Raw genomic sequence first — 27,102 nt, forward strand, 5'->3', positions numbered from 1 at the left:
TCCTCTAAAATCTGGGAAAACCTACCAAACAGGTCTACCTTAATTCCTACTCTCATCAGCTTAACTCTTTCTCTACCCATGAATGTGTGCAATATGGCAGCAAGCAGAGGAGATATGATTCTTAATTATGCAATTAAAAAATTCCATTCTCTGATAGGAAAGAGGAATTTGGATCCACAAAATCAATACATATATCAAAATCAAGACAATATTAGATAACAAAATATTAAACTACAATTGAATAATGACATAAATTACAAAATAACAACAAATAATTTCTAAATATCTAAACAGAATTAAAGAACATGCTGAAAGCTATTATACAAAATAAGATTTAGAGAATATATAATAATATTATATAAAATATATTGATTCTTTAATTGTAGACAAGAAGCATCAAAATTCTACTAATCGTCTTGTCAGGAATACCAATAATCAAAAATTAGTTTTTAATGTAGCGAATAAGACTAAGGTTATTGCAAAAAGATATATGGACTCATGGAAAAGTATTAGCAGGGCAGAAGAAGAAAGAACAGTAGATGCATTTATGAAGCAATTGATAGACTGAAAGACAACCATTAGTAGAATTACAATTGTGAGTCCCATCTTCTGAATCAGGAAAAAGTCTTTTTAGAAAACATCAGTCTGGCCAACATAGTGAAACTCCATCTCTACTAAAACTACAAAAAATTAGCTGGGTTTGGTGGTATGCGCCTGTACTCCCAGCTGCTCAGGAGGCTGAGGCAGGAGAATCGCATGAACCCGGAAGGCGGGAGTTGCAGTGAGCCAAGATCCCACCATTGCACTCCAGCCTGGGTGACAGAGTGAGACACCGTCTCAAACACAGACACACACACACACACACATGAACACAAGAAGTAAACAAGTACAAAAATATATATAGTAAAATTGAAAAAAAAAAAGGATATTTAAAGGAGAGAGAAAATTATAGTAAAAGATTTCTAGATTCAGCTACAAATTCTTTTGAAGTTTTAACAGTACAGATTTTAATCATGTTGTTACAACAGGGTGGGCCTGACAGGGGAGAAATCTGATGAATCGCAATATTCACTTGGGCAGTAAGTGGTAGAGCTCCGGTCTATCCCGCACCAAATACCAACCTTTAATCACCACGCTCTGCTCATTTACATTCATTGTACAAGATGTGGATTTCTTTAATATATTCATTCAGGTACTGAGCGCATTGATAGTATGCAGTGAATAAACTTGTGATGAATTTAGATTTTTGACTGACTGATTAAATCCTTCCCTTATATATTTTTCATTTCATTCATGCAAACAAGGGAGAAACCTAGAATTTTAATATGATATTTTTCCCATATTGTCAATTATGATGAAGGGTTTTTCCCCAGCTTTAAATTATTCCCAAATTACAACTTATTAGTATTTTTTAAAAATAAAACAAATGTAATTATTTTGAAGTGCACATAAGAGGTGTTGAACACATTTAGAGATAAATGCATAACTGCATTTTGTTTTCAACTTCCCACTGCTATTTTTGTAATGCATAGAATGTATTCCTAGAAAAATTAGTTCAATACATTAATTCGAATATGTGTACTGTAAGTGGACAGATTAGGAGAAGAAAGGAGATAACTTTACAGATTGAAATAGTTCATATTAATGAGTTAGAAAACAGTCATGAGTCAGCTGTTTTCTGGTAAGCATCTACATTGCCTGAGGCAGAAAACCACCATTTACATTACTAAAAGAATTCAATCCTCCGCTTTGTAAATATCTTTTTAAGTACTCTCCAAATTTTCAAAGACAAAACATGAACTATTTCCAACATTATGACATGTTGCATTAAAAAAAAAAAAAAAACTGGTCAAAACCACAAAATTAGAAATTAGAAAGTTGGGCTAGACTATCATAAAGGAAAATTCTTCCTCAACATTTGTGGTAGTGACGTGCGTTTTTGTCATTACAATATCCATTTCTCATTCTCCCATTAACAGTAACCTAATTTTCCTTTTAGAGAACCCCCTTAGCCAACTCTCCCACTCTTCATATTAGTGTGCCCAGTTGTATTAACCCCTTACCTGAGCAAAGTTAACTAGGTTTGATGTAAACTACTCTTGGAATTTAGGCTTCAGCAACCAGGAAAACAGAAATACTATCTTCTGTTGTAATTGATCCTAGTGTGTTACAGGCCTGAGGCCATTTCATCTTGCCACAGGAAACCTCAGAATGAATCCAACAGGGAGGAGGAAGAGATTGGAGTGAGTGACAGATCAGATCCTGATGGCAGTATGGGGACTAGGGAATCCAGGTATTTGTGAAATTCAGTCCTGAATTCTTCTGTTCCTTGAGCCAATAACTCTCCTACTTCTCCCCTGCACACATATATTTATTTTTTTCCATGTTAAGCTAATTTTCAGTGTTTTATCATTTGCAGCAGGACAAACTCTGGATAATACAATAATTCGAAGACCCTGATTCCACATCACTATTTTCTGATTTATTATCCAAAATTAGTAAAGAAAGTTGGATGAGAGTGAAGCAAAGAAATGACACCCAGAACACTAGTGGATGCTAGTATGCCCAAGTCATGATCCCGATTTAAATTTAGTGTTTGGGTTAGAGGTAGGTTTAAGGTTAGGGTTGGGTTTAGGTGCAGGATTTTGTTTAGGGTAAGGGTTAAAAGTAGCCTGAAGGTTAGCATTAGGGTTACAGTTTGAGATAGTGTTGGGGTTAATTTTAGATCTAGGGTAAGAGTTAAAGTTGGGGTTAGGTTTAGAGCTAGATGTATGATTAATAATAGGTTTGCAGTTAATGTTAGGGTTAGGGTTGGAGATATAGTTAAAGATAGGTTTGGAGTTAGTTTGAGACTTAATGATTAGCATTAAATATTTGGAATTGGATAGTGCCAGTGATGGGGTAGAGATGCAGATTGGGGTTTGTTCTAGCATTAGTGTTATTGATAGGATTGGGGTTAGGATTATATTAGTGCTACATGTAGTTTTGTGAAGGTTAAGGTTTGAGGTACATTTTGAGTTTTGTTTAAGTTTAGATTTACTTTTGGGGTTGGGGTAGAATTGAAATAGGATTAAGTATTTTGTTAGAATTAGAGGGACCTTTGGAAAAAAAAAAAAAAAAGAATTAGAGGGACCTTTGTAGTGAGTCATCAGGTTAGGTTTACAATTAGAGTTACAGCTCGGTTTACAGTTAGTGTAGGTTAAGAGACAGAGTCGGCTGGCCGCGGTGGCTCGTGCCTTTTATCCCAGCACTTTGGGAGGCCGAGGAGGGTGGATCACGAGGTCAGGAGATCGAGACCATTCTGGCTAACACGATGAAACCTCGTCTCTGCTAAAAATACAAAAAATTAGCCAGGCGTGGTGGTGGGTGCCTGTAGTCCCAGCTACTCGGGAGGCTGAGGCAGGAGAATGGCATGAACCAGAGAGGCAGAGCTTGCAGTGAGCCAAGATCACTGCCACTGCCCTCCAGCCTGGGCAAGAGAGCAAGACTCCATCTCAAAAAAAAAAAAGAAAGGGTCAAGTTTAGTTTTAGGGTTATGGTAAGTGGCAGTCTGGGGTTTGGGTTATAGTTTGATGTAGAGTGAGGTCTGAGGTTAGTTTAGGTTTTGGGTTAGAGGTCGTGTTATACATAGGTTTGATGATAATATTAGGGTTGGGATTACAGATCGAACTGGGGTTAGTGTAAAGGTTGAGTTTCAAGATAAGGTTTGTTTAGTTTTCGACTTTGAGTTAGAGTTATATTTGGGCCTATGTTTAGAGTCAGAGTCAGGGTGGGAAGTAGAATTGGAATTTGTGTTCTGATGAGGGTTTCAGATGGATTTGGGATAAAAGGGTAGGGGTGGGTTGGTGTTTAGATTACAATTGGAATCACAGTTAGATTTGAGGTTTTGATTAGGATTAGAATTAGAAGTAGGTTTGTCGTTAATGTTAGGTTAGAGATAGGATTCGAGTTAGGTTTGGGGTTAACAGTTGGGTATAGAGATAAAAAATGGTTAGTTAATTCTTAGTTTTAGGCTTACGTTTAGAGTTAAATTTAGTTTTACAGTTGGTTTTAGGGTAAAAATTAAGGGCAGATGGGAGTAAAATCAGAATTAGTTTTAGTTTTGAAGGGTAGAGGTAGGGTGGTTAATATTAGGGTGCAGTTAGGGCTGTAGATAAGATTGAGTTTAGCGTTAGTGTTAGATTTTTATCAGGCTTGCAGGTAAATTTGAAGTTACTGAGGGAGCGACGTATTCCTTGCCTCATTCAGTCAAGGCTTCCTGGAAGACCACCCATGCTACAGGGCATACATCATCCTCACTCTAATCTCTACATAAATTTAGAGAAGAACAATCTGTGAGAAGTGTAAACTGTGTCAAAGAGGAGAGGTAGTCAGAGTTTCTTGTCTTCCTTCTTCTTTCTTTTTCTTTATTCTCTTTTGTTAACCTTATGTTCTCTCTTTTTCTTCCTTCTCACCACCTGAATAATATAGGTTGGTTCCTGTTTTAATCAGTACTTTGAAGTACAGCCATTCAAATCTGATAAATGTAAACAAAATAAAGCTCAGGTAACTGGGAAGGAGTAGAGAAAGTCTGAGTGACTAGGTCTAAAACTAATATCATGGTTCTCTCCATCTCTTTGTGTCTCTGAAAGCTGGTCCTGTATGCTCCTACCATAGATGATTTGTTTTTAATGTGGCAAAGGGAAAGATCTTAGGCACCTCTAGGTTTAATCGTCCCAAGTGGCTAAAGGTTAGGTGGGGAAAAGTTTATTTATCTCCAACAGGTGATATGTAAAACCCAACACACAAACTCTGACACTTCCTTGTGCATCAAATTATAATTCATTTGCCGCTGTGGTTGGTGGATGGGAGAAGATCAGGCATTTTTGCCTCTGGTCCCAGCTGTTGGGGTACTGTGATTGACAACCCCACCACCCCACCATATACATGAAATGGCACAAGGATAGTTTCCTAAAGAAAGATGTAGTACTGTTAGAAGAAGGGGGAATGTGAGGAAACAAGAGTATAGCTTTTGGGAAGACAGAAGCAATAATGATCGACAAGTATTAACTACAGATCCCTATGCTATAGTAAAATTTTAAATTACTGATATTTTATTTTATTTTAAAAATAATTTATTTTAATTATTATGAATACTGTTTTCAGATAAGCGTACAATGGGTAAAGATCGAATCAGGGTAATTGGGATATCCATTTCCTCAAGAATTTATCATTTCTTTGTGTTAGCAATATTCCAATTCCACTCCTTTAGTTATTTTGAAATATACAATGAATTATTGTTAACTACAGTCACTCTGTTGTGCGGCCAAACACTGGATCAGTTCCTGACATTTTAGACATTGTTAAGATGTTCAAGATTGTGTTCCTTCTTATTTTCTTTCTATGCCTGTTTCAGTTACCTTCTCTCTATCTGATTTTAATTTAAGCTATTTCTAGTTTTATCTTCAGTGGTTACCTAGAAAAACTTGATCACTTTCCTCATGGCATCTTTACCTAAATACATTTTAAAACTTTGTCAGTCCTCGAGTTGTTTTGATATGTATTTTTCTTTCAGTTTATTATTTTCTTGATATATCTCTTTCTGAGGTATTTCCTATTGTGATGTTTCTGTCTTTTAAGAAAGTCAATATCTTATTGATTTTTCATTTTATCTTCATTCACTCTTATTGTCCTGTATGGTTACTGTGTTTCCTCTTCATTCGTTCTTTTCTCTTCCTGCCTTTAATTCTGAAAGTAAATAATCTGATAATTATCATTTTCTCAGTAAGTTTGGTGATCATTTTACTGGAAAACACAATGTCTAGAGGAACTAATGTGTCTCTATCTTTATTATTGGGTTTCTAAATATTTTATATGAGTCACTCCATGTTTGCTTTTTAATCTAATTTTGCCTTCTCATATGATTGTACTTTAATTTAAAGCCATAAAGTTGTGTTGTTTTATAGCAATCGAAGAGGCCAACATCTCTTTCATTAAAAAAAGTACCAGATTCAATGATAAAGCACTGTCACTAATGTCTCATTGTTTTGATCTCCCAATGGTCATACTTCCAGCCTACTGAATGACAAACACACATAATTAAATAACAAACTCATAGAAACTGAATATTATGAAGCTGAACAGAACACAACAGAACCTCCCAAAGTAAATCTCAAAATTTTTCCATAAATTTTTTCATCATGTTTATTAGAAAATCAGACTCATATTAAGATTTGGAGTACCACAGTATTGATGGTGAAGTAGAAATCACACCTATAATTAAAGATTAGTCAGCATCTTAGATATATTTTATTATTTGAAATTTGAAAACAAATATCCATATTTAATTATACATAGAATAATTTTTAAAATTTCATTAAATTATTTGCATTTCTAGATTATATGCCTGCTATTTTTTAAACAGAATGGGTTGTAATATAAAAATATATGTTTAAAAGGAACTCTATTTATTTTACTATTGTTGTTTAAAAGGAAAGCATTATTATCTTTTAAAGGGAAGTCACATACTTAGCAACATGAAATATTTTTTCCTATTAGACTTTTAAATAGGTGAACTTGTAAATAACTGATGTTTCTAATAATATATGCATCCTAAAGATATTGTCAATAAAACTCAAGTCTGCAAGCTAGTTTGGAAACCCCCATTCTAAGGTTTTTAAGATTCTACTTCTCTTTCCTAATAAAGTTAATAATACAAATGTAGGACACAATGTTTATTTTTGTTTTTTTCTTTTTTCTTTTTTTAGCTCAACTATCTATGATCATGGGAAAGAACGGGAATTCAGACAAATGAAACAAAACATTTTTAAGGCACTATTTTTAAGTCTGTCAGAGAAAAAAATATCTTTATTCAGTCTTAAAGAGACAGACAACCTACTTGAGATTTTTCTCCCTTTTCTGTTTCATTGCTGACATGATAATAAGCTCAGAACCAATCATCAGGGAGGAACAGAGGAGGAAAGGTCAGAGAAACCCATGGTATCAACAGACCTATTAATGGAATTCACACTGTACTATCGTATTCTTACATTGATAAAATTAGTGATGCTAATCTAAATAGGTCATGAATGATGACCTATTTATCATGAATGATGACCTATTTTGATCAAGTTTCATAGGTAAAACAGAAAAATGGGGTGCGGTTAGGACCATAGGAATGCCCCCATAAACTTTGATTTTCTAGAAGGTAAACAAATCCCAAAGTTTCCTACTTGGAATGACAGAAAAAAAAGAAAAAAAAGAAAAACAAAAAACCCTCAAATCCAAAGTTTTGTTGTTGTTTCTTTGTCATTCTGTGAATAATAAAAACTGAAGGTAGCAAAGGTTTTGCTCCTTTATGCCATGCCTCTGCAGCACTATCTGCTTTTTCTTTTGCCCTTCCTGTCATTCACTTTCCTAATGCTCTGCCTCTTGAAGTTAAAGTTTCCTTCTCATTCATTAAGCAAATGTTATATATATGATTCTAAATCACAGTACTCTGTTTATATCTCTTTGATAGTAAGCACTACACTGTGTTTTACTTTAATATATTGCATTTGTGTCCTTCCCATGAAGCTGTCATGTCCTTGAGGTTAATGATAATATCTTTCTTGTCTTTGCTCCTTCTAATGTCAGAGGAGTGCTTGCCAATTAATAGACGTTCAATATTTGTTTGATGAAGGAATGAATGAGTGAATAAATGAATGTTCTCTCACTATTTTTATTTAGCTTATACCTATTCAATAGTAGCACACCCTCTAGATTAGATCTCAGCAGAACATCAAATTCTAGACTGAAAGATGTTGCCATATTCTCTCTGAAAATGGTTATCCCTGAGCTTTCAAAGGAGTCAGTCCCTGTGACCTTGCAGTCATTATCCAGAAGATCTCCAGTACATTTTCTTCATTTCTTAAATCTGACCCCAGATACTGTTTCCTCATACTCATGCTTAGTGCTAAAGATAATATTTAGCAGAAAAATGGCAACAACTACAGCACATATCCAGTTCTTATGTAGATTGAGTATGTAGATTAACATGATTCTTAGAGACTGCATGCAAAAGAGGAAGGCCATTCAATTTAGTGAAAAATGAGTTTAAAATGTTTTAGCAGTCAATACTTACCTTACTTATCAATGTTCTGTGTAAATACAAAACAATAATTTGGGATCTAGATGCAGAAAAGTATGTATGCACAGTGTTGAAGATAATGACTCTTTTTGTCACCCAGGCTTCATGGCAATGGTGGAATCACAGCTCACCATAGCCTCGACTTCCTGGGCTCAAATGATTTTCCCATCTCAGCCTCCCAAGTATCTGGGACCACAGGCATATAATCATGCCCAGCGAATTTGTGTGTGTGTGTGTGTGTGTGTGTGTGTGTGTGTGTGTGTGTCGAGACAGGGTCTCACCATGTTTCCCAGGATGGTCTTGAACTCCTGAGCTCAAGGAATCTGTCTACCTCAGCTTCCCAAAGTACTGGGATTACAGATGTGAGCCACCATGCCCAGCCAATAATTACTTTCTTAGCATAAGCCAAGATAGATCCTAAATATTTTTGTTGGAATGAAAACAGAAGATTAAAATTTGAGTAGCTTGAACTGAATGTAAAAGAGATGCAAGTTATCTATTACTAATGCCTCTGATATTTCCCTAAAGTTCATATGAGTATACACAGGATTATATATATATAAGATACATTTGCAATGAATAGAAAAAAAATTTAGACTTACATATTTTATATTTTAAATCTGAATTATTGCAATTTAAAGTGAAAATGTCTCATCTCTAACCTACTATAGCAAATACATTTCAAATCTTAGAAGTCTTGCACACAATGTTTTGGTAACACCTACTCTTTGAAGGTAGAATATTTGCTAACTCCAATATATTGAAGAAAAGATAGGTAACCATATGTCTGCAGTGGATTAGATGGAGCTTGCGAAAGTCTTATGTTTTCTTCTCATTTCTTTATAGAGGATTAAGGATATTTCTGTGAAAAAAAGATGCATTTCTAAAATCTTAGTGTAGACTAGTCCTTGGAGGAGATTTGTATTCATTGTCTTAATCCTTATTCTTCTGGTACTTCCATATCTTCAATATTATTGCTGAAGTTTTTTTTTTTTTTAGACTGTCATACGATTCTGGTGTTTATTTTGTGACCAATAACTCCTGACATTTATGATTTAGTATATCAGAGCTACTAGATCTAAATCAGCTCCAGTATTTCACAACGTTTTTGTATAGTGAAACACCTTTAAATTTATAACAACCCTTCAATTCTTTCCATGACATAATTGACTAACTATACTTACTATGTATAGCAATATGTGTATAGATTTTAATAGTTCAAAGGACACATGGTAAAAAGAAGTGAGATTCATTTTAATCTTGAAAGACTGACTTTATATAGAAAATCATAAGCTAGAAAATATAGAACAATATTTTGCACTACTGATTCTATTATGCAGTGACTTCTACTTAGTAGCCAAGACTTTTGAGATGTACTTTTTTGCAAAGTTGTGTAAGTTTAAAAGTATATTGCTGGCTTAATACAATAATAAATTACACCAATATACACACTAATAACTCAACTTTAAATTTAATATAACTACAAATAGAACTTCAAAGTTGTTACTAAGAAAACTTTTTGGGTTCCCACATCTTTGCTCCTTCCTTCATTGCCCCTAATTCCTCTTACTGGTCTTTTGGTTTGTTTCTTGTTTTCTTGCCAAATTCCATTTCAAGGCAGGTGTTTTAATCTTCTCCCCTCTGATAGCTCTTCATTGACACAATAGAATTTTTGTCAAATGAAAAACTACTTGGTTTGTCAATTGGCCTCCATCAAATATAACAGGAGGTTACATTTCCCTGTTGCAGAAATTCTCATATTTGGTGAACTGAGGCTCTATTTAAAGTGTAGATTCCAGAGTCTTCATTCCCTGAAATTTTGACTTGATAAGTCAGGCATACATTCTGAAATCAGAATTTTTACCATATACCCCTGTTTCTGCTTTCTGGATGTTTAAATACGTAATTCAAAGTAATCCTTGTTAACATTTAAAAAAATGTAGCTGTGATGATTCACACAGGAGAAAACCAAGAGCAAAATAACCTGTAAAAAAGAATTTATGTATAATCACTTATTCACTATCCAGTTCCTTATATAGTCTTTGCTCTATATGGGGAATGTATAAAAAGATACAGACGCAAAATATGATATTGGTTATAAATATCAGATTTCTTTCACCATACCTGACTCCTTACCTGAACTCTTACCTTCATGTTCTAATGGCCACCATACACTTACCTGTACCATATCAAACTTAATATGCTCAAAAACAAACTTTTGAGTCTTCTCCTTCCCTGCTGCAAACATACTCCTCCTCCACGGCCCCATATCTCAGTAAATGGCCCCCCCATCAACCTACATGAAAGTGTGGACTCTTCTCTTTCTCTTATACCCATAAGACAAACCGTCAGCAAATGCTGTTGGTTCAACTGTCAAAATATATACTAAATATCACTAGAATATAAGTTCCCTACAAGAAGGAGCTTTGTCTGTTTTGTTTGCTGCAATAGGCACACAATAAATATTTTTTGAATCAATAAATTTATTCACTGTGGCAAAAAGGTCTTGCCACATTAAGAGATTTACATTCTCTTGTACGCTTTTAATTATTCCAGAAGACATTTTCTAAAACATTTTCACATAAACTGTATATATTGCTTGCATAGCCACACAGAAAAACAAATACCTCAGAGTAGTAGGCTGATTGTGAATAGCATGTTGGGGAACAAGCCCTAATTTCTGCTGGACAACTGCACGTGGGTACTCCTCTAGCAATTCAAACTCCACATATCTTTGTCCAATTCATCATGACCCTTCTACACACTACAGTTGATATATATTATATATTTCCTATTTTAAGAAAAAGAAATGAGTAAGAACATTGTACTTTCATTTTCTTTTCTTAATTTAATTTTATTTTATTTTAAATTCTGGGATACATCAGCAGGACGTGCAGGTTTGTTACATAGGTAAATGTGTGCCATCGTAGTTTGCTACACCTATCAACCCGTCACCTAGGTATTAAGCCCCACATGCATTAGCTATTTATCCTGATGCTCTCCCTCCCATAGTGCCCACAACATGCCCCAGTGTGTGTTGTTCCACTCCCTGTGTCCATGTGTTCTCATTGTTCAGCTCCACTTATAAGTGAGAACACGCAGTGTTTAATTTTATGTTCCTGTGTTAGTTTGCTGAAGATAGCCACTGTACTTTCTTTGGCAGAACATTTCTGTTAATCAGCAGGTTCTTTTCTATTCCAATCAATTCCTCACATTTGATGAGTTGCCAACTTCCATCTTCAGACTGCCTCTCATATTTGCTTCATTTTTTTTCATGTTCTATCCCATTGTCTTCACTTTATTCTCAAAACAACTGTCCTGAAGAGTCTCAACAGGCTTGTTTGACTAACTGGTTTCCCAGTGTCTGGTCTCTCATAACTTTAATCCATTCTTACCATTGCCCCAAATTAATCTCCCTTTAGGGAACTCTGATATAACACAACAGTCATTTTAAAATCACTCCAGGGATTGCAAAACATGTTTAATGCAATCCACCATAATACACCACAGACAAGACTGGGCCAGATACTCACAAAATAAAGCAAGCCACGAAAACAATTGAAAGCAGTAGAGGAGATTAAGACCTTATTACTCAAAATTACTGAGAAATGTGTTTAAAAACTTGTGTATTACTGGAATTCCCTGAATGATTTTTAGAATGGTTTAAAAATAATTATTTTTGTGTCTTCAAGCTATCATGCATTTAATCTTACTACTTCACCAACGTAGGTGAAATTTCTCATTCTGTGGAACTTTTCAAAATCGTATTCACATATCAATAATACCTCAAAATGCTACCTCCTCAGCAAAGAACGTATTTCTTTCCCCATGTCAAACCCAACTCTTATATTTCAATGTTCTGAGACTTAGTATATGCCTCTTCAGTAATCCTCATACTATAGTTTATTGTTTACATGTTAGTCTCCCCCACAAGATTAGAAATTCCTTGTAGGTAAGAACTATGCCTCATTCACTTCTGTATTTCCTCCACACAATGTAATAGAACAGATTACACATCGTGGGTATTCAATAAATATTTGCTGAATGAAATAAGAAAAGGAAATAGCTCCAAATTAGATAAGCCCTAGAAAGTCAGTGTGTTGGTTCAGGATGCTTTATTTTTCTGTGTACCTTTTGCTGCCGCAGTTGGATTTAGCCCTCTGGTGCTCTTTGTTGCTTTTGCCTCCACTTGGATGAAAAAGATATGTTTGCATGACTTCAAATCAACAATCTGCAAATATTTCTATTATTGATGATGCTAACTCAGCATTCAGAGCAGTCTTCTGAACTCCTGTTTACAAAGAGATGAAATCTATGTGTGGCTTGAATCTTGCTCTTGTATTCCTCGCTCCTCTTTCTTTCTAGTACCTGTAATCAGGTACCTACAAGGAGTTACAGATCATTGAGACATTGGTGATTAGTTATGGAATCCTTTGGTTAAGTTTACCCTTTGGTTAACCCTTTGGTTAAGTTTACCAGAAAATGTGTATGACACTGTGTTTTGTTTAAATCCCAAAAGTCATACTTTTTCAATTTGCTACGCAGACTAGCATAGCTGTACTGTCAAAGGAGGAATGGAAGTGGGGAACACAAGACTGCATTTATGGCCAGATGCGGTAGCTCACCCCTGTAATCCCAGCACTTTGGGAGGCCGAGGTGGGTGGATCACGAGGTCAAGAGATTGAGACCATCCTGGCTAACATGGTGAAACCCCATCTCTACTAAATACAAGAAAAAAAAAATTAGCTGAGCGTGGTGGCTCATGCCTGTAATCCCAGCACTTTGGGAGGCCGAGGTGGGTGGATCACGAGGTCAGGAGATCGAGACCATCCTGGCTAACATGGTGAAACCCCATCTGTACTAAAAATACAAAAAAATTAGCTTGGCGTGGTGGCGGGTGCCTGTAGTTCCAGCTACTCGGGAGGCTTAGGTGGGAGAATGGCATGAACCTGGGAGGTGGAGCTTGCACTGAGCTGAGATTGCGCCACTGCACTCCAGCCTGGGTGACAGAGCATTTACTCTCAACTTAGGTATGGAAAGGCCGGTTGATAATGTGTAAAGGTATTCAGACAACTAACACAATAGCAGCTCTCTAATACTGAATGTCACTACCTGTAAAAAAAAAAAAAAAAAAAAAAAAGAGCAAGGAATAACCCTATCACACTAGTTGTTGTAGGATTAACTAAAACAGGGTATGACAAACACTTTTGTTGAAAAGTTATGTAATAAGGGAAATGTAACAACTCCAAAAACCCTGTTCTGTAAATATTATTCATTACTGATTTTCAATAATAATACATATTAATAAGTTTGGTTCAATTGTTCTGGGGTCTGCTAGAATTACCAATATCTTCTTTTTCTTTTTCTTTTTTTTTTTTTTTTTTTTTTTTTGAGACAGAGTCTCACTCTGTCACCAGGTTGGAGTGCAGTGGCTTCATCTTGGCTCACTGAAACCTCCGTCTCCCAGGTTCAAGCGATTCTCCTGCCTCAACCTCCTGAGTACCTGGGACTGCAGGCGCCTGCCACCAAGACTAGCTAATTTTTTTTTTTCTTTTCTTAAGTAGAGATGGGGTTTCACCATGTTAGCCAGGATGGTCTCGATCTCTTGACCTCGTGATCCACCCGCCTCGGCATCCCAAAGCACTGGGATTACAGGCATGAGCCACCATGCCTGGCCCCAATATCTTCTTTCTGTGGGTGAGGTTACACTTTTTTTTTTTTTTAATTTATAATGATGAACATTTTAGGAGTTTGAAAGCAGAAGACAGGGTTGGTGTTTCTCTTATTCTCTATTACATAAAATGTCTAGAACTATTCATCTACTATCAACATTGGTTTTCTGCACCACCTGAAAGTGTGATTATTTTTTCAATTGTTTGCACAGTCCAGAACCCTAGAATTGGCACAAGTCACTGGCAATGGAAGAGAATGACAGAGGATTCGTAAAGTTTAGGCTCTATGAGCATGCCCGAAACATCCTAGGCTCAGGTGGGGATATGTCTGTCCCTTTGTATTATAGAAAGTACAGAGTCATGGTAACATTCTGTCACAGCTGTTTCACCTCATTTGGGACACAGATCATTAAGTATTTGCTTGGACTTTTATAAAAACAACCAAGAATTATTTTGAAACAAAAAGAGTTTAAGTAAGAGTTTTGCACATTACATGTTCTTCTTGGTTATTGCAGAAATATAACATGTCATTTAAAGAAATCTTGGTGTATCTGACTTGAAAACAAAAGAACAAAAAGCTGCCAAAGTTTGTAAATTTCATTTTGCTTTTCTTGAGAAGAGCAATATAATTTCATGGTATAAATCACTTAGTAATGTCAAGGAGATCTCAGTGCTGGGGAAAGATTTTCGAATGGTCTTTCATAATCATTACTAGAATAACTACAAAATAGTTGATGTATAAGTTACTTAAGATATAAAACAAAATAATCACAAACAATTCAAATTATTGAAGTTTTATTTTAAATATTTATATAGAAGAAATTTAAAGCCTGCAATGCTTAATTTAAAAAATGTACTTATATCTAAAAGATTCCTCCTGCTGGAAGTCTTACACTTTAATACATTTGCTAACTAAAAATTCTATATTCCTGAACCTGTTCTTGGCACTGAGGATATATCGGCAAACAAGAAAAATAATGAAACTATTCTCATGCAGCTTACATTTTACTTAAGGGAGACAACAGAAAAATGAACAATAAATTAACAATTCAATTTCAAATGGTAATCAATTCTATGACAAAACTAAAATGGGATGCTATCACACACAGCACATGAGGGAGCAGTGATTCAAAGCTGGCATTCTAAGAGGACTTCCATGAAAATGTGGTGTGAGCTGAGCAGGAGCCAGCCATAGAAGGATCAGAAATTGTGAAAACTCTAGAGCAGGCATATATTGTTTAGGGAAACATTGGATTCTGTTCAAAGAAATATTGTCAAGGAATATTGTCTGTTCAAGGAAAAGAAATCACGCTAAGTGATCAATCATCCAAGGGATACTCCTTCTTGCATGGCTGTTAATTCAAGGACTTACTCATCATTTAGTGTATTTATCATTTTTACTTCTGTAAAGGTTATAGTTCATTTACTCAGGGGATAGTTGAAAATACATCTTGAATTTGGGAAACTCAAGGCCTTATATCCAGTTTTTAGCATTTTTAATGTTTGGAAGATAGTTTCTTAATCCTGCATGAAAAATTAGGGTGTATTAATTATATTCTTCATATCATCCAGTCCCCAAACTGTGTACACATGTGTGAGGTATGCACATGTTTTTATTTATGTGTTTTTAAGTTCCTAAATTTTTATTTTCCCCTTTATCTCTAAGATGGTTTGGCTTCTTGTCAGTGACAAGTTACAAAGTTCATTATGCCTGGGGGAAAAAATAACACATCCATCTATAAACTAGGGTAATCTTACTGATTTTCAGGAATGTCTGAGTCACCATCACCATTTCTGATGATTTCAAAGAACAAGGTCTCTTTAGGTTTCCCTGTGTCCAAAGTATAAATCAAGCCCAAACATACAAATGTCTCAATAATTACGAAGTTATTTTCCTGAACCAGCTTTGGTAAGATTTGTTAATGTATTTTTATCTTCAGTCTATATAAAATTGAGAAACTTTTGTATAAAGTATTATAATTGAGGATGTTAAGTTTTAATCCATTTTTAATAAGGAAAAGTTGATTCAGTCTAATATGATAACAAAATGGTTTCTTAAGCATTTAATCATACCTCCATACCCCTGCCCAGAAAGATTAGCACAATCTTCACATTTTAAGAAAGACAAATTGTCTTCAAAACAGTATTTATGAGCAATATGGTTCTCTACCAAAGTGGTTGACTCATCAAATTCATTCCAAATTGATGAATTAAATTATTAAAGCCAGTGGCTTTCTGACCCCATTTCTAGCAATGCAGTGATAAAATCAAGGCCTCACATGGTTACAAACCATGTGCCTTATAAATGCATTTTAGAGTCACTGAGTAGGAATAAAAGCTAAGAATCTACAAAAGGATATTACAATTTTTAATCATTGCTATATTTCCATTGTGAACTAGGAACAGCAAATAAAAGCTTCTAAACAATCCACAGATTTAGAAATTGTGAAGTGTGTTACCATGCCAACCTGTAGGGAAATGTTCACGGAAATTCCCTAAGGGCTGACCTGCGGTCAAAGTAGCATCTTCATTGATTATTTGAATGAAATACATGCCATTTAAAATAAAATTTCAAGTGAGAATGTTGAGAAAGTTGTAGAAAATTTAGAAAGAAGTAGGGATTTAGTTGGAAAATGTGAAAATTGTTTATTAGACCTCAAATTTTTAATCTTTTGAGTTTCAGTGTGAGGCCAAAATGTGATGTAGAAGCTAAAATGAGAGATGGCTAGGAGTACAGTGATGCATTGAAGCCCCAATCAGTAACTAATCATAAGAATGATTTTAGTAAAAAAACCATGTAGAATATGGAAAGTATTAATGGAACTATGGCATGCAAGTTTCATACATACATGTTCTAGGAAATAGATCATTAAAACATCATAAAGAAAACTTGCGGCTTGGCACAGTGGCTCACGTCTGTAATCCTAACACTTTGTGAGGCCAAGGTGGGAGGACTGCCTGAGCTCAGGAGTTCAAGACCAGCCTGAGCTACACGAGGAAATCCCATCTCTACTAAAAATACAAAAAATTAGCTGCGCGTGATGGTGCATGTCTGAAGTCCCAGCTACTGGGGAGTCTGAGGCAAGACAATCACTGGGACTTGGAAGGCGGAGGTTGCAGTGAACTGAAATGGTGCCACTGCACTCCAGCCTGGGTGACAGAGCGAGACTTTGTCTCAAAAAAAAAAAAAGTAAAAAGAAAAAGAAAAATTGCTTCTCAAATTTAAATATTCAACAAAACAAAAACAGCAACAGTTTTTCTAATATGTATTCTTTCTTTCTCTTCCTTCCTTCGTTTTCCTTCATTTTCTCACTTTATTTTTTTCTTTCTTTGTTTTGTATGCAGCAGTAGAAAGTCTCCTGGAAGTAATTATCTGGAGAATTTGGATTATGTTCTTTATTATCAGTTTGTTTGTTTTCGTTAAAAGAAGCTTATTGCCAAAACAGGATGCAAACCCCAGTGTGAAAACCTTCACTAGTCTTTCCCCTTTTGTATTTATGCTCTGCATTTTCTCAAAATGCTCTCATAGAAAATGCAAACCAATGATGGCACTCTAATTTAAAATCCTTTAACGGCTCCCCCAAACAACAATGTCAAAGCCTAGATCTTACGAATTGTGCACAAGGTCTTTTATAGCCAATCCTTATCTACTGCTTCAACCTCATTTCCAGACTCTCCTCATCTGCACTTACACTGGAGTTACCCAATTGCCTAACACTATCTTCATAGCTCATTCTATTTCACGCCTCTTTGATTTTGCTTATGTTGTTTCCTCTGCTTAGAACATCCTTACCCAATTTTCTTCACCTGGGTAACTTGAATTCATCTATTAAAACTCAGTTTAGGTGTCATCTCCTCCTGTATCTCTCTCTCTAATCCCCCAGTGGAGCTAAGTGTCCTTCTCAGATACTTCCACTACATTCTGTGCAACCATCTGTCATAGTAGCACTTACCTCATTATTTTGAAAGTATGTGTTTATATGTCTGTCTTTCAAAAAGAGTGCAGGTTCCTTGGATTCTATTACCTTTGTACCCTCCATCCTAGCACAATAATTGTCACACAGTCTCTTAATACTATCAATTACCTCTATTGTCAGAGACCCAAATTAGAATGATATATCTACCAGCTTATCTTAGTGGTATGCCATTAAGTATTGAATTCCTCCAAATTCTCGTGTTCTGAGTCTATGCGAGTTAAAAATACTTTTCACTATTATATAGATTCTGTGACAGAGACATCACCATCTCCCAATCCCCTTTGTAGTTAGGTTGATACAAGATGATTGATTTGGGCCAAATGAGTATGAGCATGACTGGCAAGTGTTATTTTTTGGCAAAGGTAGTTAAGAGTCAGTATACTTCTAGTTCACAACTTTAGAGGCTGTGCAACAACTTATACCGAAACTGAAGTCAAACAACAACAATTTATTATGACACAGCTTCTGAATGGCCAGGAATCTGGAAGAAGCTTAGCTGAATAGTTCTGCCTCAGTGTCTGTTACTAAGTTGCAGTGAAGCTGAGGGTGGGTTGGGGTAGTGACTGTTATAGTCATCTCAAGACTCAACCTTGTCTGAAGGATTTGCTTCCAAGCTCACACATGAGGTTGTTAACAGACCGCATTTCCTCTCTAGCTGCTGGCTGGAGATTTTAACTTCAGCCAACAGCTGCTCACCACAAGGCAGCTTACTTCCTCCAGAAGAAGAGATCCAAGAGCTAGAGAGAAAGTGGGTTCTTGAGCCAGAAGCTGTAAGCTCTTGTTATGTAATCTTGAAAGTGACATCGTTTCACTGCTGCTATAAGCTGTTGGTCACCCAGACCAATTCTGGCATAATATGGAAAGGGACTACATGATGGTGTGACTACCAGGAAGTGGGGCCGGGGTTGGGGGATGGTCATTGGAAGCCATATTGGAAACTGATTACCACAGAGTCCACCTTTTTGGGATGGTGCGCAAAATGTGGAGGCTGCCTGAACCATAACTCTTTGGATGAAACAGACTCTGCAACCCACCTTAGATGTTAATTGAGCAAGAAATAAACTTTCGTGATACTAAGCCAATGAAAATTCAGGGTTTCTTTGCTACTATTCAGAACAGTAACTGTCCACATGGATTTCTGTTTACTGAAAAAGACTGTGATAACTGAAAGAATTTTGGGTACTTGAGGACTTGTAAGAATACACTCTTACTGTAAATTAAAATATCAAAATTATTATTTTATGTTTAACAAGTTTATGAAGTGTATTAATGTGAATTTTTCCTCTGAGTTTTGACAAAATCATGTATCAAAGACAGGATAGCTGACGACCAGTAAAAGGTAATTACATGCCTTATCCTGGCCTCTTGAAATACAAGAAATTTGCAAGCTTTTCCCAAGTTGACACACAACCACTTGGTTTTTCTGTGTGTCCATGCTTTTCTTCCACAGTAATTTTAAATCAATTCATGCACTTGAGTTTTTCATTAAAAAAGACCTGCCTCATAATGTTGTTGTGAAGAATAACTGAGACAGAATATGGAAAAATATCTTCTGAAGAGTAAAATACTATATAAATATTAAACATTGTTCCCATGTGTTTAATATTGAAGGCAAATTACTTGTAAAGGCCCGATAATAATAATCTCTAAACATTTTTTAGAAATATATAGTAATGTATTTTGAACAATTTGTTTTCTGTTTATGAAAGAACAGTTTTTCTGGCAAGAAAGTTAATGTTATTTTAAATATCGATTTAATTCATTTCCTTGGTTAAGAGATCACTTCTCATTGTGAACAAAGGTGAAATGAAAAAATTTTATCCTCAGAGTCAGCAATTCAAAAGACTGGTCGTATGTGTCATGTGTTTCACCCAATAGCATCTCAAACTGTTTCAGAGTCAGTATCTAAAGGTCATTTCATGTTTGATGTAATAGGTAATGATTCTTCATACATATATAACATTATTCTGTTCCAGGAACACTATCCGGTGATATAAAAATTGACCTATTCAGGTCAGGTACAGTGGCTTATGCCTGTAATCCCAGCATTTTGGGAGGCTGAGGTGGGTGGATAACAAGGTCAGGAGTTCAAGATCAGCCCAGCCAAGATGGTGAAACCCATCTCTACTAAAAATACAAACAAACAAACAAAAAACAATAGCTGGGCATGGTGGCATGTGCCTGTAATCCCAGCTACTGGGGAGGCAGGAAAATAGCTTGAAGCCAGGAGGTGGAGGTAGCAGTGAGATGAGATTATGCCACTGCACCCCAGTCTAGGTGACAGAGGAAGACTCCATCTCAAAAAAAAAAAAAAAAGTTGACCTATTTAATAAAATCAATAGCAATAGCAACATGATTTGTTTATATAAATACTAATTATTTCTTTGACAATACATGACAAAAAGAAAAACAAACAAATATCTTTAGAATATGTGAAGTTTTAAGTGTTTAGGTCCTCAGGCTCAAATTGTATCTAAAGATAGCACTTTCAATAACAAAATAATCCTTGGCCACAATTATCTAACATTTTTTTCCAGTGAGTCACCCCCCTGAACAGGTAAAAGCATTTTTGGCAGCACCTATTTTACCTTGAAATTTTCTCTTGTAAAGTAACCCTAGCCTGACCTTGATTAGCTTATCAAATGAGCTCATCCTCAGAGCTGAAGAACTGTAGTGTATCAGAAAAATAGCATGGCAGCATGCCCAAACAACTCTGTAAATTGTCTAGAGGGCACATCTAAGTATCTCTTCCTTCCTCTTTCTTCCTACGCTTCTCCAGTCAGGGTTAGAAGCTACAGAAAGAGCCAAGATGAAGTAATGGAACAAGCATGGACCATGGAATTTGTTAAATCCATATTTGAAATCTAGTGCTGCTATTTACTGCCTGACTAAACTTTTGAGTAAGTTAACATTGCTCTTTGAAATTCATTTTTCTTATTTGTAAAACCTATGAATCTCCTCGTTATAAGTTTGTTGTAAGGCATCAATAGAGTATATGTAAGTGGAGCCTGACATATAGGAGCTGGCATATAGTACCCAATAAATATTCAAAAATTTCCTTTGCAGGGAGACAAGGAACTGAAGACAAATGCTCTCAGTTTCACCAATCACATGTCATTGACTGAAGCATACCAGTGAACCATTACTTAACAAACCAGCATTCCTTAGGGTGTAGAAGATGTCAGAATGCTATAAGAAGAAACATATGATACAATTTAGTATGTAAGCACTACTAAAATCAAGACAGTTTTCTAAAAACTGGAGCATTGTGTTTATATTTGAGTTTCAGATTTGGTCTCTTGAAAATTGGTATTTTTAAATTATCCCATTTTCAAATATATTTTTTCAAATCCAGAAATAACTCATTACATAAGTTATCATTTGCACATGGTGCTCTCATTATTATCTGTCCATGATAAACGTTCCTGTTGCCTATGAAATAGCCATCTTAAAAGTTATCATTGGGACTTTGTTTAAGTAAAAGATATAATTTACTTTACTAAGTAAGACTAAACAGTTATGATTTTAGCAAAAATGCAGAGGCATCAGTTTAATTCTTATTCAGATAAGCATTTTTGCATTTTAAAACTAAAATGCACCATAGTTTTAAAGCTTAGTAGTTAATATTACCTTTTACAGTCATTATTCATGATTCTATTGAGTCTTAGCTGAGATGAGTGATGTATTATTTCCACATCTAAAAAGGGGTTAGAAGTAACCCCTTTTTGCTTCTGTGTAGAAAAGGATGGGTTTACAAACACCCATGAAACTAAAATGGGCATTAGGAGAAGCAGAAAATAAATGTCTCTAGGCTTAGGAGTAACATGAACTTGCAATTCTACCACTTACATATCTGACACAAGACTAACTCTGTAGGAAGCAACCCTATTACAAGTATTTCCCCATTCCACACACCTAACTTGGGTAAACTGTTATTGGGTAAATTACTTAATGGATTATGTATTTTAACTATGAATACTTCACAGTGTATTTTAACACTATATGAGTTAAATCAACACATTACCAATGTGTGTGTTATTTAAAACATTAGTAGTGATAGACCAGCCTATTAACAACTCAAAAACTCTAAATGAATGGGACCCAGCACACGCAAATTTAAGTTGAGAGAGAAAGCAAACTATTCCAATAGTTAGGAATGGCTTTCATTTAAAGGCAAAAAGGCAATGTTAAGTAAGGAGATGGGTGGGTGGAGCTAGTGTAGAAAAGGAGAGTAATGTGTGCCAACACCATTTTATTCACCCCTTTTAGGAAAATGTGCAATTAAGGAAAAGGCTGGGGCAGAGGCCATAAAGAGCTACAGAGATACAGACTGACCATGAAGGCAGAAGCTGGCTATACACCACATCACAAAAAGTTCAGTCATGAAAATTAAGGGATAAAAATTGACATTAATTAGTGTCTATGTGTCAAGAAAAATATATATGTGCCTGTATCCCTTTATATGTCTTTATAGAGGGTATGTGTTCATTATATCCTGATACTATTTCTACAATGCAGGCATTATTGATCTTAATTTGCAATTATAAAAAAATTGACTTGGATAGTTCAATAACTTGCTAATGGCACACAAGAAGCAAGAAGCATAGCTAGACTGATGTCGACATTTATTACATTTTCCCATTTTCCGTATGGAGACAACAACAGATATGATAGAAGCATACCAGGTGAAACATGCTATCTTTGAATGCAGATATGAAAGGCAGAAAATTGATCATTTTCCCTAGATACTTAATGTTTAAACTGACTAGAACACATTTCTCCCTACAATTGTCACTCAAGGAAGCAGGAGTAAAAATGAACATAAATCACATTTCTTTACATTTCCCCAATAGCTCCTCTGATATACACACTAATTTTAAAAAATGATAATGCTCAAAATATACCAATTGAATAAGTTGATACATGTACTTAGCTGTAGTAGAAGACACAGTTAGGAATAGGTTATAGGTGGCATCATTTTGAAGATACTGAAAAGATACTCCTTCCAAAGAGAACCTTACCCTATGCTCCTTCCATAGAACTTAAAATTTCACAATAAACAGGCTTGCAGCTTTTCATTGAATGTAAATACTCATAAAATTCCATTTAAAACTTTACTCCCCCAGGAAACTGCTTTCCGTCTCTGGAAGGAGTATATGAGAGTGGAGAGGTGGCATAATGATAGAGAGGGACTATAGGGAGAAGAAAAAGAGATGAGGACAATCATGACTTTGTCATGCTACTCATAGCATATCCTATTACATCACTGCACGAAAGGACATTGTGGGGAAGATGACTTCTAACCGATGGCATTATATTTGTAAGCTCATAAAGGTTGAGATTTTCCAAGTAGTTAGTTATATGAAAGTACAAATGGTGACTGGACCCGAAGGCTCAGTGATTACATCTGCTGCCTACACTGTGGTATTTTACCTTCATAGTTAATATTGCTTCTTTATTTTGCATAAATCATGTGACGTCCTGTCCTACCACTCTATGTGTAAAATTACTTACACCAGAGGGGCAAAAAAGCAATTCTCAGTCTAATTCATTTTGCAAATTTGACAGTGACATCAAAGAGCAGGAAGTTGTCTGTGAGTAACGACACTACTCATTTGTTTAAATGTCAAACCTAAACCTCATCAACTTTCAGGCAGTATGTCAGAAAAGAATGCATTTCAGTTCAACCAGAGAGGATTTCAGTGTTATTCAGTCCTGAGGAAAATAGCTGTCAGTTTCTTGACAGCTGAGTGCTTTGAGTAAATCTTTCTTTTTAGGCTGAATGGAGTTGGCCATTTCAGCACTTGGGGCTGTGGATAGTGCTATCTTCCTTGACGTTATGAAACAAGTAGCCTTACTGTAGAGGTGTTTCATTCCTGAAACTAAAACTCCCCAGGCTAGCAAACATGTATCCCTAAACTATGCAATTAGGATATGGAGACTATTCATTACAAGGTCTGTGCAAGGTAAAAATGCAATAACATCAAAGAAGAGCACATTTTACCACAAAGATGCAGCCTAAAATTGAAATAAGGAAGGCAAATAGTTACTATTCCTAGCTATTCATAAAAAAATTACTGCTTCTCTGGACAGGTTTTTGGTAAAGAGAATGACAGTGCCATTAATCCCTCATTGTACTTTATTGGCAGTGGACATAGATGCAGGGGAGAACAGGAACACATCCAATAAGCTTGCAGACAGTCAGGAGCAGAGAATCTATTCTCTATATGCTTTCTAGCTCTAGAGTGGAATAACAATGGAGAATTCTGGATCTGAGGTCAGAAAAAAATGGAACTGAATCTAAATTATGTCCCTTAATATGTCATTTTATTTCTCTAAGTCTTGTTTCTTCTTCTGGTTAATGTGGGTTATTTTGATGTTTAAGGGAGAGAATGTACATGAAGGGACCTGGCACACAGTAGGTACTCAAAATATGTTCAATTTTGATTATTCACTTATCAATAAGTGTTGGTATAATGCAGTAAAATGTTGCTATGCTGGTAGCCATGTATCTTAAGAGATGTAATCCTAAGGATGGGTAACAAAAAGAAGGAAAGCAAGATTGGGATTATTATCAACAGAATTATGCTTATAACAAGAGTCCTAATCATGTGTATTTCCACTTTTGTTTCATTTTGTTAGTATACCAAAAAGATTTCCTTTCACTTTTAAATCAACCAAAAGAAAACAGTCTAAAAATAATATCTTAAAATGTACTAAAGTTCTCAGAGGTTTCTAGTCTCCTCAGATAACATTCTACCAACTCTCTGGAGAACTCCTCTCATTCACATACTATCATCTATTCTGCGTGCTGAGTTGGTGAGAGACTACTTGGGATGATTTCTACCCAGACCAACACACTTGGTAGAGAAGGTAAAAATCAGGTTATTGCTGAAAGTCTGACAATTTCCTTGTCAGTTTCCATTGCAGCTACAAGTTCCTTGCTTTTGACTGCAAAGCCTCCCAGCCTCACCTCACTCACCTATTTCCCCTTTTATAATTGAAAATCAAGAGCAACTCCTAGCCTCCTCCATCTCCTGTCGTTTTCAGCAGAGACTTTCTCCACACTGCCCTCTGCATGTGAAAAGTCTCCCAGCCTTCTACTCCTCATTCATCAAGGTACACTCTCCTTCCATTCACAATTTATTTCAAGTTATCCCTCCCTTCCAAAGCCCCTTTTCTGGAGGAAGATTCCCCAGCTGCCCTAATACATTTCATCATCGCACTCACCATGTTGCCATCTCACCCCCTCCCCAACCCTCAGAAATTGTTTAGGGGGAGGGGAGTGGGGGTCGAGGAAACCTGTGCTTGCATACAGACCTAGACAGGGACAAATAGCCTAGCATTAAGCTTAGTCTCATCTTTGGGGAAAACAAAACAAAACAACAACAACAACAAACAGTTGACATGAATAATTCCTGAGCCTGGCAACAAGCAGACTAAAAAAAAAAAAAAAAAAAAAATACTTGGCTGAGTGGATGCATGAATGAATGGATGGATGGATGATTGAGATCTCTGTGGTACTTTTCTCCGATGCCCCTCCTTCTTCTTGTTCCAAGCACGGTTCCTGTTTAATTCAGCTTCTATGAGTGAGTGCACTTCCCTGCTTTGCCTCCGTCTCTACTCCCTGCTGGTTCATAACCACCTCTTGACTGGAGACTAAACCTCCTCCCCAAAGGGCAATGCCACCTAGCTCACAAATGCTTTGTGACTTCCACAGTCAAAGAGAGCTTGCTCCTTAGGGATGTAGCTTTGCATTCTGCAAGCTCTGCCTCTTCCCAACCCCCCCGCCGAAACACCCAGCCACGTTACACAAAGGGATGACTGACTCCCTCACCCCCCCACACACACACTCAACAAAATCCACCTGGAGATCCCTGCCGCGGCCCCTTCCCTGCGCTTGTAATCTAGGTGCTCGAAAAAGAAACGCGGTTTCCCTGTTATTCCTGCACAACAGGGAATAACCTTTCCAGGGCTAGGTCCTGGTTAGGAAAATCAGAAAACTTTTTATTATTATTATTATTTTATTAGAAAACCCCATCTGAGAGCAGCGACCTCTTTGTTTGCTTCCCAGGGGGAGGGAGGGGTCTCTTTAGAGCCTTCGCAGCTCGGGGAGGAGTGGGGGGTGATGGCCCCTGGGAGGGCTGCCCCGGAGGAGACTCACCCAGGACGTTCCCAATGAGAGCCACGACGAACACGATGATGTACCCGGCGATCAGGACCCACTCATATTCTTTCGGGTGCAGGTATTCCCTCCACAGGTACCGCAGGAATTCCTCATCGTCATAGTCGGTGGGGTTTAAAAAGGGCTCTTGAGTTTCATTCAGCTCCGAAGCAGATGACCAGTTGCGACAAGGGGGGGAGTCCTCCAATTTGGTGCCGGACATCACGGGCTCGAGTCCGGTTCCGCTCAATGCTGCAAGCTCCTCTCTGCCTGCCCCATGAGCACTGGTGATTTGCGGTGGGAAAGGCTGCGCGGAGAGGCGAGAAGGGGCTCCCGAGCAGAAAATGACGTGAAAAGTTACTGAGCCAATGCCTCCGGAGCCTTCTGCCGGGCAACTTCTGCGGCGGCTTTGCTGTCTTTACAGGCGATGTTGCACCGGGAAGAGAGGCAGCTGAGAAACTAGGGACCCGGCACTGGAGGCTGCAGCAATGACACCGGGAGGAGAAAGCTACCTCCGGCTCAGCTGAAGCTCAATTACTCCTCATTCCAGCACTCAGTCCGCAGCCCACAGCCTCCTCCTGCGCTGAGGGAGAGCTGAAGCTGAAGGGGGAAAAAAATTAATGAAAAGTAATTTAATCTGCTTTTTTTTGGGGGGGAGGGGTGGGAGTTAAATCTCTCTCTTTTTTTCTACTTATTTTCTCTATTTTTACGTGCACTTATTATAAACCATGCACAGACATGCATCAGTCTGTGTGGATATGACAAAAATGTAACATACAGTTAATACAGAGCATGCTGATACATTTGTCTTTGTAAAGCAAATACAAAAGTAATAAGGAAGCACCTCTGTGTTTCTCAAGCAGGACAATGGAAAAGTCATTCCAGGCAAATACTTTAACATTTAATATAAACTTATTTTAACATTTGACATTTGCCAATTTAGCACTTGCTGAGTCTTTAAGGAATCTCCGTCTTCACTTTCTCCTTAAAATTGGAGAATGATACTGTTTTTAAATTGAAGGGTCTATTTAGCTGAACTTTGTATTTGCAATAGTTAAGTGTCATATGAAATACAGCAACAAATTCTTGAAGGACTCCAAGGGTCATAAATATGATCATAGTTAATGTTGTCGAGCAAGACAGACCACCAATATACTAAACGATATTAAACATTCACTGTAG

General features: G+C 36.6%; 1 protein-coding gene across 2 annotated transcripts in view; it reads right to left on the minus strand.

Annotated features, from left to right (window-relative positions):
* Nucleotides 1–26,430, minus strand: part of HCRTR2 (hypocretin receptor 2) — a 118,591-nt gene extending 92,161 nt beyond the window's left edge. The window contains exon 1 of one of the 2 annotated variants that reach the window (XM_015449292.4): nucleotides 25,921–26,430. In XM_015449292.4, the coding sequence (XP_015304778.1) occupies nucleotides 25,921–26,143 (223 nt within the window). In that variant the 5' untranslated portion in view covers nucleotides 26,144–26,430. The remainder of the gene's footprint in view (nucleotides 1–25,920) is intronic. The other variant, XM_015449293.4, reaches the window with a different exon arrangement.
* Nucleotides 26,431–27,102: the final 672 nt, after the last annotated feature.

This window comes from Macaca fascicularis, chromosome 4 (genome assembly GCF_037993035.2).
Source record: "Macaca fascicularis isolate 582-1 chromosome 4, T2T-MFA8v1.1".
In the NCBI taxonomy this organism is placed as follows: Eukaryota; Metazoa; Chordata; class Mammalia; order Primates; family Cercopithecidae; genus Macaca; species Macaca fascicularis.